Source organism: Caloenas nicobarica, chromosome 29, assembly GCF_036013445.1.
Source record: "Caloenas nicobarica isolate bCalNic1 chromosome 29, bCalNic1.hap1, whole genome shotgun sequence".
Classification (NCBI taxonomy): Eukaryota; Metazoa; Chordata; class Aves; order Columbiformes; family Columbidae; genus Caloenas; species Caloenas nicobarica.
This window is the reverse complement of record NC_088273.1, coordinates 2443553-2461433: the sequence shown is the minus strand read 5'-3', so window position 1 is coordinate 2461433 and position 17881 is coordinate 2443553. Positions and strand designations below refer to the sequence as shown.

Below are 17881 nucleotides of genomic sequence, written 5' to 3'. Positions count from 1 at the left end.
TCTCACAGCCCTCACTGAGGAGGGCAGGGTGTTGGGCAGATGGGAGCATGTTTCAGTTTCCCAAATCCCAGGACAGAGCCCAAACCATCTTTCCCTTCAACTCTGGCATCCAATTTCTTGAGATGCAAAGCTGGTGGGCCTTCTGTGGATAATCATGTTAAAAGGCATGAATAATCCTTCAAGTGTTTGTGTAATTTGTCTAGGCATGTCAGTTTTTCAAGAAAAAAAAGTTTAACATGCTTATATTTAAATATCTGTTAAAAAGTACTCTGCATCTGTGTTAACCCCTCTGGCAATGGCAATTCAATAGATATTTGCACTATAAGGCTTCATACCTCATCCACAAGTACACATCTAAGTGGTTCAGATGAAGGCTGGTCTGGCAAAAGTCATGCTGTTGCTCCTCAATTGCATGGACACTGCTCGTGTGCCTCTGCAGAGAGGGGCAGAAGCTGGATCCCCTTCTTGGGACAGACTCCTTCCAGGAGAGACACACACAGGGATAATTCATTGGGTCTTCATGGCATTTCATTCAGCATCAGTTTTGACATATTGGGTGCTTTCCTGTGACTACCATTTCTGCACAGATGGGCATAAAAAGACAAGCATTTAGTAAGACATGGTCATAAAGAGGCTGTTAGGACAAGAAAGCTCACCGTGAACTCTGGAGAGAGCGAGGAAGTTTCTAATAAGCACCAGGAAGAACCAAGAAGCTCAAGGTCTCTTCTGGAGAGCGGGAGGCCCTGAGCAGCAGAGATTGGCCATGTGTAGGTGTGGGAATGGGTCAGGAGATGTCAGGGAGAAGCAATGAGATGGCTGATGGTTTAGTGAACCCTTACAGCCATGTCTGAGCCCAGAAATGGAAAGCAGTTGATATCTGCAGGTGGAGGAGGAACAGCAGGAAGATTTTCCCAGGAATATGGAAGGAAGAAAGGCCTCTCTTGGGCTAATCATATATGGTAGTGACATTGCCATCTTGAGGGCATGGCTGTGCCTGGGAGATGGGGAATGGCTACTGCTGGGGTGGCTGTGCTCAGTCATGGCCCATGAGCTGACCCTGCTCTGCTCCTCTCTTACACTGCCCACACTTGGATGGACCTCAGGAAACATCCATGAACCTGGTGGATGCATGAACCTCCTGCAGTGATGGGATATGGATCCAAAGAGAGGATTCAAGCAAGTTTGACACTGGGACATTGAGGTGATTGGTGACCATTGCCAGGTGTATGAAAGAAGCTGTGAAGCAACTCCCAGGCATTTCCAACTCCACAGAAAACCAGAGCCTTGCAGTTAAAGCAACAGCACTTGACATAAAACCCACCCCCAAAACACAAAACACTCACACTGACCACAGGCAAATCCCTGAAAAACATTTGAGAAATACTTACCAAGCCCCAGGGGTCAGGGCTCAGCCATTCTGGAGATAAACAAGCATCGAGGGCTGACATGGCATCAGAGCCACCTCCACATTGCCCTCACCACCTGTAACCAGTGTCTCCAAGTCTTTCCTTCACCAGCCTCCAGGGACAGGGACCTCGACTGCTTGTTTCCTTCACAGCTGTGTCAGTGCTGGCCCTTCATGGGGTCCCAAACACCCTCAGAAACTTGAGTTCTACTTCTGCCTTTCACTTCATCAGAGGTTTGTTCATTCATTCAGCAGCTGCAGTTCAGGATCATGGCAGCAGAGGGCTCATTAACATCCAAAATGCCCTTAACCAGCCAAGGTTCTGTGCATCATTTTCCTAAAGGCTTCAAGCCTGGTGTTGATGATTAGGGAGATTTCAGGAATAGCCAAACAGAGAGCATTTCCATAATAAAGAACAATAAAGCAGTATTTCTTGTATTGCCTTCCCCCCTCTCCCTCCTCCCCATTTCCTGAAGAGGTGGTATCTTATTGATCTGGAGCATTTTCTGATGAAGACAAATAACATGTGTAGGAAAGTGGGTGCCTGATGCAGGGCAGCTCAAGAGGAATCACACTCCTCTCAACCAAAAGGCTGTCCTGCAAGGCTTCTCAGATTTCCTGAGCTCCTTCACCCATCAGACAGACTTCCATGTCACCACCTCTATCGGCTGCTGTCTCAAGTCTTCTCTGGAGCCCACCAGCCTGTGCTCTGCTGCTGCCCTTCCTCCCTTCCCTCTGGTGCCTGGCACCCCACAGTTTCCTGGTCACCACAGCCAAGGTGGACACTGATGTTCGCAGCCCTCACCAGCTCTTCCTTGTTTCCCAGTGCCAGATCCAGGTGAGCATCACCCTTGTTGGCCCACCAGGTAGACATGTTAAGAAGTCAGCCCAAGATCCTTTGGACTGTTGGTATCCACAGCTTTGCCTGGCCAGTGACTGTCAGGGCGATTTCAGTTCCCCATAGGAACCTGCTCATTGACTGGACACTTCCTCGTGTTGCTGACAGAAGATCTTTTCCATTTCTTCTCCATGATCAAGTAGTTTGTAACACCCAACACATTGTCACCCCGTATTTGGTTTACATGGCAAAGTCTTGGAACTGGGGGTGAGTGTGGGTGTGCTACAGTTGTCACCTCTCTGAGAAGACAACTGCAGTTTGACCCATGTCAGACAGAGCTGATTTCAGCTGGCTCCAAGATGGACCCACTCCTTGCCAAATCTGAGCCACTCAGTGATGCTGGCAGCACCTCTGCGATATTGTATTTGAGAAAGGGTAAAAAATGCTGCACAATAGCAGGTGGGAGAGAGAAGGGAGGAAATGTGAGAGGAAAAATGCTGCAGACACCAAGGTCATATCCCACAGGACCCAAGTGGGTCCCTCAGCAGGCCAAAGCCTGCTCTCCTGAAATCCTGCTCTTTGCCTTGTTATCATCTTCCAGAAGCCTCAAATCCACTTTCTCATCCCCGACTGTTACTTCCCTGACCAACTCTTTCTGGTTTGTAAGTGTCAAGTCCCACAGGGCACCTCAGTTCACTGACTCCTCAGTCATCCGTTTCAGGAAGATGTTGTCAATGAGCTGCAAAACCCTCCTGGATGGCTGGTACCTTGCAGCTATTGGAATATCTTAGATCTGCCATGAGGACACAGGCCCGGAAAACATGAGGCTTCTTTCCTTTGTCTGAAAGAGGTCTCATCTAATTCCTCTTCCTGATCAGGGAGCCTGTAGCTGATGTCCAGTCACCACAACATTGCCCATGTTTTTCTGCCCTCTCATGCTGACTCTTCAACCTTCATCTGACATTATCTATCCCCAGGCAGAGCTCTACGCATTCCTGCTGCTCTCCCACATGAAAGAGAACCTCCCCTCTAAGTCCAGACCTCTGGCATTATGAGTATCAGTCCCCCAAGACCCCGCACTTTCTCCAGGAGGGGCTATATGTGGTGTCCTGTAACTCCTCATGCTATTATCTTGGGAGAGACACTTTCATCCAGATAAGCCATCTGCATGGAAACATTAACAGTTGAGCAAACGGAGCTTCAGCCCAGGGAGAGTCCAGACCTGGAGAAACATTGGGGTCGCCTATCAGAAAGCTCTGAGAGCCCTGGAGGCCAGGGACCCTTTACTTTGGGGTCACCGGGGGCTCCTGAGGTGACTGGTCTCTGCCTCGGCCAGAAGTTGAGGGGCTGAGACTGCAGCAGTCCAGGGAGAGTCCAAACCTGGAGAAAATTGGAGTTACAGCATAAGGAATCTCTTAAGTTTTAAAAGGAGAAGTGGCCAGTTCTGTATCAGGGCAGGAGAATAACCCCATCCATCAGGACAGACCAGGACCTGACAGGCTGAGCAGTGACCCTGAGGAGAAGGGCCTGGGCACTACAAGGGCCGCCACACAAGCCCGTGCTGCACGCTCACCATGAACAAGGCAGCTGCACACGGGGCTGCATGAGGAGGAGCGTGGGCACCCAGACACCTGGAGTTCTCGTCCCATTCGCTTCAGCACTGGTGTGACCCCCACACACACGGGTGTGTGCCAGTGTGCGGGTCCCAGTTTGGAGAAGCAGGGAGGAACTGGAGAGTGTAGGGCTCTGCCAAGGCAGGGGTCAGGACCTTGTGCCCATGGTGTGGGATGCTGAGGGACCTGGGCTGCTTTGGCCCAGCAGCGCTGGGGAAGCTGCAGCAGTGTAGGAGTAGCCTGAGAGTGCTTGAAGGGGGGTTTCAGAGATGGTGGAGGTTTTCTTCATAGTGGAAAACAGAATAGGAAAGAAATAACGGCACAAAGTGCAGCTGGGGAGGTCCAGGCTGGACATAAGCAGCAAGGAATGTGAGTGGAAGGGCAGTGCTGTGGTGGAGCAGGTCACCCAGAGGGAGTCTGCATCAGCCCAAGGCTTTGTGCTTCAAGGAACAGCTGGGGAGGATGGAGAGATCTCAGCAAAGGAAGGAAGATGCTCAGACAAGAGCAAGGTGGGGTAGCAGGGGGGATGTCTCCAGCCTGCAGGGAAAGAGGTGCAGGTGATGCCACAGCATAGGACAGGCTGTCGTGGAGATGATCAAGGGATATAAAAAGGCTGAAAGCCCCCAACAGACATGAGCTCCTTCTCCCCTTAGCGATGGCTGTTGTGTCCACCTCTGATGCCTGTGAGGAGACACCTTGTCCTTACAGCACAGGGGCCTCATGGCCTCCTTGTCCCCAGCCAGGAACCTGGGAGGTGTGGGACCACAGTCCTGCCCTTGGCCTTGCACAGCCCCATATCACAGTGTCCCAGGAAGAGCCCTGGGCAACGTGGGAGGGACAGGATCTGATTTCCCAGGGTCTGGGGGTCAGGGCTTGGCCCTTTGGTTAATGAAACACATCCAGGTTTACTCAGCTTCAGAGCCACCTGTACTTTCATTTTAGTGACTTGTCATCTCTGCCTCCAGTTTTCTGCTCTAACCAACCCTGGGGATGGTTTCTCAGTAGTGTCCCTCAGTGGGACCCATTAACATTACAAGAAACTTTGGAGTTTGAATCTGACTTTGACTTCTTGAGAAGTTTCTTCAATTCCTCTCAGGCTGTGAGGCTCATGGACTCAGCACCAAAGCCACCAGAGGGGTCATTAAAGTGCCTGGGGCTGCTCCTGTGCTGCTGAGCTGGGCTGGGCTCCTGGGACAGAGGGAGCTCATGGCAAGCGGCAGCGCTGCAGAGAGACAGCTCTGCCCAGGAGCAGCTCCTCTGCAAAGCGCAGCAGGGCTGAGGGCTCTGCCTGGGGATCTCAGGGAGACGAGCAAGGCAGAGACAGATTAAAGGTGGTCAGGATGGGGAGGATGACTGAGAGCTCACTGGAGGAGAAATCTTTGCAGCTCTTGGCACGGTAAGTCTCTGGGTGCTGCAATGCAGCTGTAGCTCCTGGAGGCATCTCCTCGAGTTAAAAAGCCACAGCTTGTGGGATCTGTCTGGAGGGGGCTCTTGTCAGGCAATGTTGAACAGCTGTGAAGCCAGGGGAGCACCCAGGGGTGCCCAGGGCTGTCCTGCAGAGCAGGGTCCCTGCACCCCAGGGCTGTGCTGGGGCAGGGACTCTACCGCCTGCCAGGGTCAGCACTCAGCCTGCCCGGGGAGATCCCCACGGTGCTGTGGGGAGAAGCTGTGGGGGGAAGGAGCGACCTCTGGCTGGGCAGGGTCCTGCTATGGAGTGGGTGCTGCATGGGTCAGGGCTGTTCACAGCTCCAGTTCACTAAAGGACATTCCCAGGAGGCTTTTAAAGAAGCACAGCAAGAGAGGGGCTTTGTGAAAGAGAAGTATCTTATTCTAACAGTCTCATACTGTGTCTATGTGGCCAATGGGAAACAGAAATTAATGTCTCAGTTCAGGAGGAGGCACTGAAATTCTAGATTCATTTTGCTTAGAAGTGAATAAACCTGGGAGTATCAGAAATCAACACACAATCACTTGCAGACAGCATCAGGATGACTTTTCCAGCCTCATCAGGGCTGGTCTGATGTTCCACCAGAGCCGGCCCACACAGAGCTGCCCCTGGGCAGTGCCCGGCTGCTGGGAGGGGTCTGCAGGGCAGAGCTGAGCACACAGCGGCTGGGATGGGGTCTGTGACACTGACAGGAGGAGACCTGGGCACAGAGACACAGCTGCAGGCAGGGACAGCTCCAGGCAGCAGAGCAGGGGCTGGTCAGGAGCTCTTTTGCTCCTGCTCTGCAGGTGGCTGCTGGGGGTTGTCTGCTGGGCAATGATCGGACTGTCCCTTTAGCACATCCCATCTCCAGGAGCCCTGACTCTGCTCTGCCTGTCCTGCTGGGCTCACCAGCTGCCCCCAGAAAGGCCCAGCTCTGCTGTAGGATGCCAGGAGTGCTGAGCCTTTCCTTGGGGTCCGCACTCTCCTGCCAGAGTCCTTTGCTTCTCTGGGTGAGGGGTCGTGTCCTGCTCTCTCCAGCACATCTCCACCTCTGGGCTGGGGCAGGGAACAGTTTGCAGATCTGCCTTTTCAGACCGAGCTCCCCTACTCCAGTATGAGTCTGTACTCATTTTTTGGGTTGAACAAGAAAAAGCACAGGGCAGATGAGTAAAAGATTGATGGACACTGCTGCTCTCCTGACTCTGCATTGAGCCACGGAAAAATGAGGCTTTTCGCCTGTCCTCTCTCAAGACTCTTCACATTTTCCCTCATGAAAATGAGGATTTTTCTCCCTCACCAGATATGGTGGTGACAAATAAAGGACACAGATAAAATATTTATAAAGTCATGCTATGTCTCTCCTCTGCAGCCCACTCTTTACAGAATCATGAGTGCAGATATCGAACATTTCCAAGAAGCTGGATTACATCTGACATTCCTTGTGAACATTGGAGCTGTCATGAAGGAGGTCCCATTTTCCCACTGCAGCAGAGAAAAGCTGGTTATTTGGTAGCACATGGGCAGAGGTTCTGCTCCTCACAGCACACTCAGCCAGCACACAACAGAGAAACGAAATGCATTTCAGTATGGTGATTTCTGTGAAAAATGGAGTTGCTTTACTCAGAGGAGTCTATATCTTATCTCATGTTAAGTTATTGTTTCCTTTCTTTGAACAGAGCCCCAGGCTGAGAAACAGCAAATGTCCAACAGCAGCTCCATCACCCAGTTCCTCCTCCTGCCATTCGCAGACACACGGGAGCTGCAGCTCTTGCACTTCGGGCTCTTCCTGGGCATCTACCTGGCTGCCCTCCTGGGCAACGGCCTCATCATCACCACCATAGCCTGTGACCAGCACCTCCACACCCCCATGTACTTCTTCCTCCTCAACCTCTCCCTCCTCGACCTGGGCTGCATCTCCACCACTCTCCCCAAATCCATGGCCAACTCCCTCTGGAACACCAGGGCCATCTCCTTTTTGGGATGTGCTGCACAGCTCTTTTTGTTTGTCTTCTTGTTAGCAGCAGAGTATTATCTCCTCACCATCATGTCCTATGACCGCTACGTTGCCATTTGCAAACCCCTGCACTACGGGACCATCCTGGGCAGCAGAGCTTGTGTCCACATGGCAGCAGCTGCCTGGGCCACTGGGTTTCTCTATGCTCTGCTGCACACGGCCAATACATTTTCACTGCCACTGTGCGAGGGCAATGCTGTGGGTCAGTTCTTCTGTGAAATCCCCCAGATCCTCAAGCTCTCCTGCTCACAGTCCTATCTCAGGAAACTTGGCCTTATGGTGGTCAGTGCCTGTTTAGCTTTTATGTGTTTTATTTTCATTGTGGTGTCCTATGTGCAGATCTTCAGGGCTGTGTTGAGGATCCCCTCTGAGCAGGGACGGCACAAAGCCTTTTCCACGTGCCTCCCTCACCTGGCTGTGCTCTCCCTGTTTGTCATCACTGGTTCATTTGCCTACCTGAAACCCCCCTCCATCTCATCCCCTTCACTGGACCTGGTGGTGTCTGTTCTGTACTCAGTGGTGCCTCCAGCAGTGAACCCCCTCATCTACAGCATGAGGAACCAGGAGCTCCAGGATTCAGTGTGGAAATTGATAAGTGAACTTTTTCAGTAAGAAACAGCAACAAACTCTCACCCTCTGCATAGCAGTTATAGTGTAACTCATTACATTCTCAGGGTTTCTTGTTTTTGTTGTGGTTGCGTTTTGTGATAATGTTGTCATTCGTTTCCTAATTCACTGTCTGCCTTTTTTTCTGACCAAGTGTCTATTGAAATGAGGAGCCCTTTTCTCTACTTTTTCTTAAAAAGAATAAAAGGCCCTGCAGTGTTTCGTTTTGTTTTATTTTTCCCCTGAGATCTTCTTCTAAGGCATTTTGGAGCTGTAGGGACAGTTTCCGTCTGCAGTGGTGGAGGGGAGCAGAGTCCCAGCCTGGCAGCGCTGCCAGGGAGCAGCAGCCCTTGGTCTTCCGGAGCTGTTCTCGTTCCACTCCCACACTCTCCTTCTCATCCCTTGTGTTGGTGCAAGGCCTGAGTGCTCTGGCAGCTTGGTCACCGTCCTGCTGTGTGTCAGTCCTGTGAGCGCAGGCAGGGACAGGCAATGGGCACTGCTGTGACAGAGCTGGCCTCAGAACATCCTTTCCAGAAAGAATGGTCATCTCCTCCGGGCAGTGCATGATGGTTTATATCTTCTTGCAAAGTTTCTCTCAAGCATATGCCTACAAAAGTGGCCCACAGATGAAACACCATTGTACAGCTGCACAGTGTGTGTGTGCAGGGCTGGGCACACAGCAGTGTCCTCTCACAGCCAGGCCTCCTGCCAGAGACCTGCAGGACCAGCAGAGCAGGGGCTAGGCTGTGCCCCTGTGCACTGGACACCCCTTCGGAAGGAGCCTCAGGTCAATCATCATGCACTGGCCCCTCACAACCACCATTTCCAGCACTGGCCTCCCACCCACAGAGGTTGTTCTTCCCTTCGTGGATGGACACTGAATGAGTAGTTCAGCAGTTCGTGTTTGCTTTGTACAGATGAATTGTGAGCATGCACGCCATGTACTTGAGGTGACATGAACCCGAGTGATCACAAACACCATCAACTATTCCTTAGGGTTCCATGAAGGCCTGTGGGACAGACAAGATCTTGAGGTAACTTCGTGTTGGAAGTAACATCCCATAGTTAACTGCCTGAATGCAGCACTGGGATGTGCTTCCTTCAAGCGAGCTCCTTGTGTCCATTCTTCCTGCCACGGCACAAGTCAGATGAGTGCAGAGCAGGGTGACACACCACAGGGCTCAGGTGTCTCCTGCCCTTTGGGAGTGGAAACAGGAGGCCAGAGGGACTCTGTGACTCCTGCCTCTTTGTGTAAAAGGGACAGACTCTGTCTCTGAGCATCCATGGGTGCATAAGGAGTCCATGAGGCCAGCTCAGATGTTGACACCTGACAGAACCTGGACATTTCTGTGTTTGACTACAGGAACAAACCCCATTTGACCAGTGAGATTCATCTCAGCTGCCTTGGACAGGCTCATTGCACGTGTTCTTGTCTGCTACGTCACCCTCCCCATGATTCCGGATTGTGCTCTCAAAAGTGCCATAGAAACCAGAATGGTTCTGGGGTCCTTAGAAAACGCAGACCTCAAACGCATCTTCAAGAAGAGCAGGAATAGGAACTGGGAGAGTTACAGGCTGGACACCCTACCTCCCTCCCTGGGAAAGGGATGGGACATGTCCTCCTACACCCATTTCCAGGAATGTGAAGGCAAAGGAAGGGATTGCGGAACCCAAATGGACAGGGGAAAGAAAGGCATGTTGTGTACAGGGTGCTTGCAAGGCCTCAGCCATGGTGTCCTCCTGGGCAGAGTGGTGCTGATGGGGCTCAAGAAGTGGATGCTGGCTGGGAGGTTGGCTGAACCATCAAACCCAAATATCATGAGTGGTACAAAGTCCTCCATGCAGCCAGTTACTAGTGTCATCTCTCAGTGACCAGTACCTGGGCCAACACTGTTGAACATCTTTATTCTCCCCTTCTAGGATGTAACAGAGTGCACTTTCATTGCGTTTGAGGATGATGAAAACCTGGGTGGAGGCCTTGAGCAACCTCACCTGGTTGACCCTGCCCTGAGCAGGAGAGTGAGACAAGATGAGTGAGACAAGGGCTCTCTTCAAACCTGAGTTATTCTGTGATTTGAAAGAAATTTTGCCATGGAGAAGTTTCTGGAGAGAGAATAGGTAGAAGAATAGTAAAAAAAAAAAAGAAAGTCAAAAGAGGAGATATAGAAGGTGTTAACAGAAATACAGCAGTTCCAGAGAAGAGTGCTTTTCATGCACATTGTTAGTAGGAAATCTATTTGATGAATTTGAACAAGGTGAGGAAGCCAGATGGGTGTCTACAGCCGGCAGGGAAAGAGGGGCAGGTGTAGGACTGTGTAGAACATGCTTCAGTCTTGGTCAGGTCCTGGCTAAGGAGGGGGATGGATGGGTGTGGTATTATGAGGTCAGTTGTGTCTCAGAATCTCATAATCCAGTCAGAAGCATGTGGCTGTGAAGGGGACAGTGAGATCAGTTCTGTCTCTGGAGGTGACAGGCCAGCAGTAGGGACATGGCTGGGAAAGAACCTCTGCCAAGGTACCCACAGGCCCTACCCAGGAAGAGGCCTTGGAGACGGGTTGTCACGTCCATCCCACCTGAGAACATGACGGGACAGCAGCAGGAACATGGTGGTGTCTGTCAGAGAAGCTGAAAGGCCAACAGCAGTCACGGGATTTAGAAGATCGTGGTGAAGTTACTTCTCTCTGGTCAGGTAAAAGACCACAAGATGCCTAGCAGGTTGGGTTCCCTGCATGAAGGGCAGTTTCTTAGATGGTCGTGCTGTCCTTGGAAGTGGGAAGAAGCAGGGAAGAGTCAGAAAGTGCAACTTGGGAGGTGAGGACTGGATATCAGGAAGAAGAAATGTGACTGGAAGGGCAGGGCTGTGGTGCAAGAGGTCACGCAGAGGGAGCTGGATCAGCCCATGGCTTTGTGTTCCAAAGAACAGCCAGTGAGGGTGCAGACACATCAGTGAAGGGACAGAAATGCTGGGGTGAGAGCAGGTGGGGAAGCGAGATGGATGTCTACAGCCTGCAGGGAAAGAGGGGCAGGGATAGGACGGTGTAGAACAGCCTGTGATGGAGATGGCAAAGGGTGCTGGCAAGGCTGGAAGGGACCAACAGAACCCAGGTCTCTGTCCCCTTGGCCATGGCAGTTGTCTGTGCCACTGAGGTCTACGAGAAGACATGTTGTCCTCATGGCACTGGGGCCTTGTTCCCTCCTTGCAGCCCCATGGGCAAGCTGCAACTTGTTGTACCAGTGTTGTCCTTCCCTCGGCCTTGCACACCCACATCCCACGGTCCCAGGAAGAGCCCTGAGCTGTGTGTGAGGGACAGGATCCCCCTTCCCATTGCCTGGAGGTCATGGGTTTTCCTTTCTGCTTCAGAAAGCAAGCCAAAGGGTTTCTCAGCATCAGAGCTGAAGAAAAGACTAAAAAGGAGACCTCATGGTGGCTACAGCTTCCTCACAAGGGGAGAAGGGAAGGTACTGATGTCTTCTCTTTAGTGACCAATGAGAGAACCCAAGGGAATGGAAGATAGACGTGCCAGGGAAAGTTTAGGTTGGAGATGAGGAAAAGGTTCTTCACGTAGAGGGTGCTGGACACTGGAGCAGGCTCCCCAGGGAGGTGTCACGGCCCCAAGCCTGACAGTGTTGAAGAAGAGACTGGACAACGTCCTCAGATACATGGTGTGAACTTTGGATTATGAGACACTGACACACAGCTGATGTCATAACACACCATGCCCATCCATCAACCTCCTATGGCCCAGGACCTGACCAGATGAATGTATGTTTGTATTATGGAAGTTATGAAATGTATATCCTACTAACAATTTGAGCACATAAACATCCCAGTGCTGCATCCAGGCAGATTCCTCTGGTATGTAACATCCAACATGAAGTGACATCTAGACACTGTCTGCCCCACAGGCCTTCATGGAAGCTCAAGGAATGTCTGGTTATTTTTCACTTGGGCTCATCTCACCTCGGGTTCCTGTCACCTCACAAACATAATGTGCATGCTAACGGTTCATCTGTTCAATGAAAACCTCCTGTTGCCACTCCCAAGGGATGGGAGGAACCTCAGCCCTAAAGTGTGTCCCCCTGCTCTGTCTTCATCTGAAATGTCCCACGTCATGCGGAACGGACACAGGGATTTCGGTTCAAGAAAGCACATCCCAATGCTGCGTTCACGTGTTTTCCCATGGGATGTTACTCCCAACATGAAGTGACGTCAGGACACTGTCCCACGGGCTTTCAGGAATCCCCTGGAACAACTGATAGTGTTTGTGCTCACTCGGGTTCACGTCAACTCACGTGAATGATGTGCATGTTCACATCACATCAATACAACGTAAACATTGAGTGTCCATCCATGGAGGGAAGAAGGGCCTCTGTGAGCTGGGGTGAGAGGCCAGGGTTGGAAATAGTGGTTGTGAAGGGCCAGCACATGATGATGCCCTGGGGCATCTTCTGTGGGGTGTCCAATGAACATGGGCACAGAATGGACCCTGCTTTGCTGGTCTTGAAGTCCCTGGCAGGAGGCCTGGCTGTGAAAGGACACTGCTGTGTGCCCAGCCCTGCACACACACACTGTGCAGCTGCACAATGGTGTTTCATCTGTGGGCTGCTTCCTTGGGCATGTTCTTGAGAAGAGCTTTGAAAGAAGACCTAAACCTTCCAGCACTGCCCTCAGGAGATCAGTGTTCTTCACGGAATGCTGTTCTGAGGCCAGCTCTGTCACAGCAGTGCCCATTGCCTGTCCCTGCCTGCGCTCACAGGACTGACACACAGCAGGACGGTGACCAAGCTGCCAGAGCACTCAGGCCTTGCACCAACACAAGGGATGAGAAGGAGAGTGTGGGAGTGGAAGGAGAACAGCTCTGGAAAATGAAGTGCTGGTGTTCCCTGGCAGTGCTGCAATGCTGGACTCTTTTCCCGTCCTCCCATGCACACGGGAATCATCCCTGCAGCTCCAAAAAGGCTTTGCAGGAAGGACATAGTGAAAAACAAATCACTGCAGGAATCTTTATTTTGTTTGGAGAGAAGGAGAGTACTGTGCCACATTTACACAACCAATGGTTATAAAAGAAAAGCCGACAGTGGATTAGAAAGGGGATGACAAAATTATCACAACAAAAAACCAACCAATAACAACAGAAAATCCAGATGACAGGCTGGGCCTGTTATTAGCTCCATTAAAACTTCTTTGTACAAGCAGATCGACAGTTTATTGCTTCAGAAAACACAAAGATATGAGTTTCCACATGGCATCCTTGAGCTCCTGGTTCCTCATGCTGTAGATGAGGGGGTTCACTGCTGGAGGCACCACTGAGTACAGAACGGCCATCACCACGTCCATGGATGAGAAGGAAATGGAGGGGGGCTTCAGGTAGGCAAATGAACCAGTGCTGATGAACAGACAGACCACAGCAAGATGAGGGAGGCATGTGGAAAAGGCTTTGTGCTGACCCTGCTCAGAGGGGATCCTCAGCACGGCCCTGAAGATCTGCACATAGGACAGCACAATGAAAACAAAACACATAAAAGCTAAAGAAACAGTGACCGCCATAAGCCCAAGTTCCCTGAGGTAGGAGTTTGAGCAGGAGAGCTTGAGGATCTGGGGGATTTCACAGAAGAACTGGTCCACAGCATTGCCCTTGCACAGTGGCAATGAAAATGTATTGGCCGTGTGCAGTAGAGCATTGAGAAACCCAGTGGCCCAGGCAGCTGCTGCCATGTGGACACAAGCTCTGCTGCCCAGGAGGGTCCCGTAGTGCAGGGGTTTGCAGATGGCAACATAGCGGTCGTACGACATGACTGTGAGGAGACAATACTCTGCTACCGCCAAGAAGGCAAATGAGAACAGCTGTGCAGCACAACCTGTGTACGAGATTGACCTGGTATCCCATGAAGAATTTGCCATGGATTTGGGAAGAATGGTAGAGATGGAGCCCAGGTCAAGGAGGGAGAGGTTGAGGAGGAAGAAGTACATGGGGGTGTGGAGGTGCTGGTCACAAGCTATGGTGGTGATGATGAGGCCGTTGCCCAGGAGGGCAGCCAGGTAGATGCCCAGGAAGAGCCAGAAGTGCAAGAGCTGCAGCTCCCGTGTGTCTGCGAACGGCAGGAGGAGGAACTGGGTGATGGAGCTGCTGTTGGACATTTGCTGCCTGTGAGCATGAGGACCTGTGCAAGGAGGAAGACAATGACACATTAGGGGAGACTTCTCTGAGGAAAATAAACATGCTGTTTCTCATGGAAAATCCCCTCCCTGATGGAGGGATGTTTCAGCTCATTCTCTCTTTCTACCAAGTGAGAAAAACAGTTCATCACAGCTTAAAATGCAGCTTGGGCATCTAGTTTCCATGAACACACCTCTGGGGCAAGACCCCCTGTCTTGGAGTCAGAACAAAAGCTGACCCACACTCCCACCCAACCCCAGAGAGCAAGAGCACCAGGGACAGGTAGAGGAACAGGGAAGAACACTGCAGTGCTCCTGAGAAATAAAGCAAGGACAGAAAGGCAGACGGGCATGCTGTGAAACCTTCTCCTTACCTGGCTGTGCTGCTGCCACTCACAGAATGACACTGTAGAGCAAGTACTTTTAGCACCTTTTTTGAGTACCACGTTCCAGGAACGCTTCACCTGGAGGTGCAGCTGCTGAGGTGGAGACTCATGACTTGGACCCCATGGCTTTGGGGCAGAGGTTCTGCTGGGGAGAAGGGGAGACCAGGGGGTTGCACTGGGAAATGCGTCTGCACTGCGGGGGATGGCAGGGGGTTTCCTAATACCCATCCCCAGCATTTCTGGTCGCAGCTCCCTCTCTCTGCCATGTCTCTGCTGCTGCAGCTGTGTCTCTGTCCCTGGGTCTGCTCCCTGTCAGTGTCACAGACCCCGTCCCACCCGCTGTGTGCTCAGCTCTGTCCTGCTCACACCTCCTGGCACTGCCCAGGGGCAGCTCTGTGTGTACAGGGGCTCAGGAGCAGCTCAGACAAGTCCTGATGAGAATTGGGGTCTCAGTGTCTTCTCCAAAGCCGAGAAATAAATCCCCATCTCCCACTGCACACCCAGACAACCAAGAGTGGAAAGCTGAAAGCACAGACTCCTTCCCTTGCAGCTGTTGCTGTCTTGATGTCATTGTTCAGAAGGACCCTCCGCAATGTCTGTGGGGGTGATCTGGAGCTCTGAGCAGCCCTGACCCACACAGCACCCTTCAGCCCCACAAGCTCCCTGCCTGCCCTGCCGGGGGTCGCTCCTTCCACCCACAGCTGCTGCCATGGGATCTCCCCGGGCAGGCTGAGCGCTGACCCTGGCAGGAGGCAGAGTCCCTGCCCCGGCACAGCCCTGGGGTGCAGGGACCCTGCTCTGCAGGACAGCCCTGGGCACCCCTGGCTGCTCCCCTTGCACCCATCCCCGTCACAGCCAGCCCTCTGATGGTGCAGTGGGGAGTCCCTGCTCTGGACCTCAGAGTTTCCCAACATGTTCTGTAAGCTGCAGCATGTGCCAGCTTTAGGAGATCTTTCCAGGAACTACAGCTGCGCTGCCCTGCACTGAGGGACTCACTGTAGTAAGAGCTGTGATGATTTCTCTCCTAGTGAACATTAAGCTGTCCTCCCACTCCAAATTGCCGTCTCACTCTCTGCCTGGCTCCTCTGCCCTGGGTGCTGCAGGCAGAGCCCTCAGCCCTGCTGCGCTTTGCAGAGGAGCTGCTCCTGGGCAGAGCTGTCTCTCTGCAGCGCTGCCGCTTGCCATGAGCTCCCTCTGTCCCAGGAGCCCAGCCCAGCTCAGCAGCACAGGAGCAGCCCATGATGTCCCTTTCTCTGTTCCCTGTGGGCTCCTCCAGGTGTCTCTGGGGCTCCAAGGGCTCAACTTTGAAACAACCTGAAGTAATCAGAGATGTTGATTCTCTCTCCTCTGCACAGACACTTCTTTCCGGCATTGAATTCTTCATATTGAAAAATAATCGGTATGAGAATCATCTTTTCTTGTCCCATCATTAGACAGGGCATCAGTAATATTACAGCCATGTATCTAATTTCTGCAGGCCAGGAGAGGAATCTCTTCAGATGAATGAATTTATGCATTTTATTTTGGTTTGATATTCCTTTGTCTAGAGAGACATTCAGCAATCTTTTGACCATGTCATGTCTCTGTTCTGAGGCAAAGCCTTTGCACACATGACGTCTTCAACACTTGGTACCAGGTTTCCTTGTGGCAGGTAAGAACTGGGCTGGTGCCACAGCTGGGGTGGTTCAGCCCAGATGTGAGGCAATGTCCTCAGCCAGGGACCTGACTGGGGGAGCTGGAGCTGTCAGTGTTGCAGACAGAGCTGTGACACGGATGGAATAAACTGCCAAGGCAGGGTGGCAGAAGTTAGTTCATCTGGTCGTCAAGGACAGCAGCCTCCAAGCATAGCAACAGTCCAGAACAAAACTCAGTCTAGACCTGTAAGGATATTCAAGAGCCACATAATGAGCTGTTCCTACTTCAGGAACCGTTAAAGGAGAAACAAAGACACCGTGTGGCCACTGATGAATTTAGTAAGAGAAAGCAGTGAGAGTCTCTGTGTCCTCTTGTCCTCCATCTTCACCAGCATGTTCTCCCAGGCCACTGTAACATGAGACAGGAATCTGGAGGAGAACAACCAGCAGTGGATGGGGATCAAGTCAGGGGTCACTGGAACTAACACAGTCCTGACCAGTCTATGGGACAGGAGGGGCAGCACCCCAGGAGCTGAGACAGCAAGATGATGTCACAGGGAGGCCACTCTCCACCATCTCTGAAAGCTCATGGAGACTGGGGGGACTCCTTGACCACTGGCAGCTCTCACGCAGTGTGTGCACTTTTGAAAAATGGCCAACAGATGGGAAGGGGAACTCAAGGCTGTGCCCCAGAGCATGTCCACTGGGACCCCATTTCTGGGTGTCTGAAAGAGAAGGTGACGGGGTTTACCAGGGTCCACTGTGCCTGTCCGCCCTCTTTGCTTTCTGTGAGGAAAGGACAGGATTGTTGGTTGCGGGGAGAACATTGGTGGTCTGTTACCTGGAAGTCAGGAAGACATCCATCATCATCCCCTGCAATATTAGAGTGTCCAAGGTAGGATATTATGGTCTGTGTCAGTGTGTAAGTAGATGAGTAAAAAGCAATCTGGATGGTTGGGCTTGGAAAGGTGCTATAGGAAGGGAGAAACTTTGCAGTCATGAGGACAGTCAAGCACTGGAAGCTGTTTCCCAGGCATGTGCACTCACTCTGTCCCAGCAAGTGTCCAAGATGTGTTTGGATAAAGCCCTGAGTAATCTGGTCTGACCCTCCTTTGTGCAGGAGGTTGGTCAAGACACCTCCCAAGCTCCCTTTGAGCCTGGCTGATGCTGTCCTTCCTTCCCCTTTGTATTTTCAATTTAGGGAGAGCTCTCAAGTTCTCCCTGACCACAGAAATAATTCACGTGAGGTGCAGGGCTGCTTTACAAGTACCCGAAGCATGCCGGACCACAACTTTTGCATCCCTTTTCATTTGCCCCAACCCAGGGTCTCCTTTTTTTTGCTCTCCTCATGCCCAACTCCTTAATCCTTTTAGAGCAGGTTGCTCAAGAGGTGTCAGCATCCATGTACGGAGTCTGCACATCAGCCAGACATCAAAGTCACCATCAAGAGTCTTTTACCCCAGGAAGGGGAAAACTTCCAATGCAGGCACCAAACCAGTGCCCAACCTGCCTGGAGAGCCGGGACAGTTGTGCCACACAACAGCAGCCTCTGAGGGAGGCTGGAGGTGATGGGAATTGAAATGGTTTCAACCCAAATCATAGAATCATAGAATCATAGGATCATAGAATCATTTAGGCTGGAAAAGACCCTTAAGAACATGGAGTGCAACCGTAAATCAAACACTGCCAAGGCCACCACTAAACCATATCCCTAAGTGCCAAATCTCTACATCTTTTAAATACTGCCAGGGATGGAAGATAAAATCCTGAGCTGGCAGGACACCATTAAGTGCAGTTAG

The 17881-nt window shown here is 51.7% G+C and overlaps 1 protein-coding gene and 1 pseudogene across 1 annotated transcript; one reads left to right on the top strand and one right to left on the bottom strand.

Moving 5' to 3' along the window:
- The first annotated feature begins 6984 nt into the window (after positions 1–6984).
- On the top strand, positions 6985–7911 carry LOC135999606 (olfactory receptor 14J1-like). Its single transcript, XM_065653169.1, has one exon. The coding sequence runs from the start codon at positions 6985–6987 to the stop codon at positions 7909–7911; it is 927 nt and encodes a 308-aa protein (XP_065509241.1).
- A 5200-nt stretch (positions 7912–13111) lies between these two features.
- LOC135999590 (olfactory receptor 14A16-like) lies at positions 13112–14138 on the bottom strand (annotated as a pseudogene).
- Between the last annotated feature and the right edge of the window lie 3743 nt (positions 14139–17881).

What these genes read in the sequence shown, in the direction of transcription:
- LOC135999606 (XM_065653169.1), top strand. Translation starts at nt 6,985, where the DNA reads ATGTCCAACAGCAGCTCCATCACCCAGTTCCTCCTCCTGCCATTCGCA.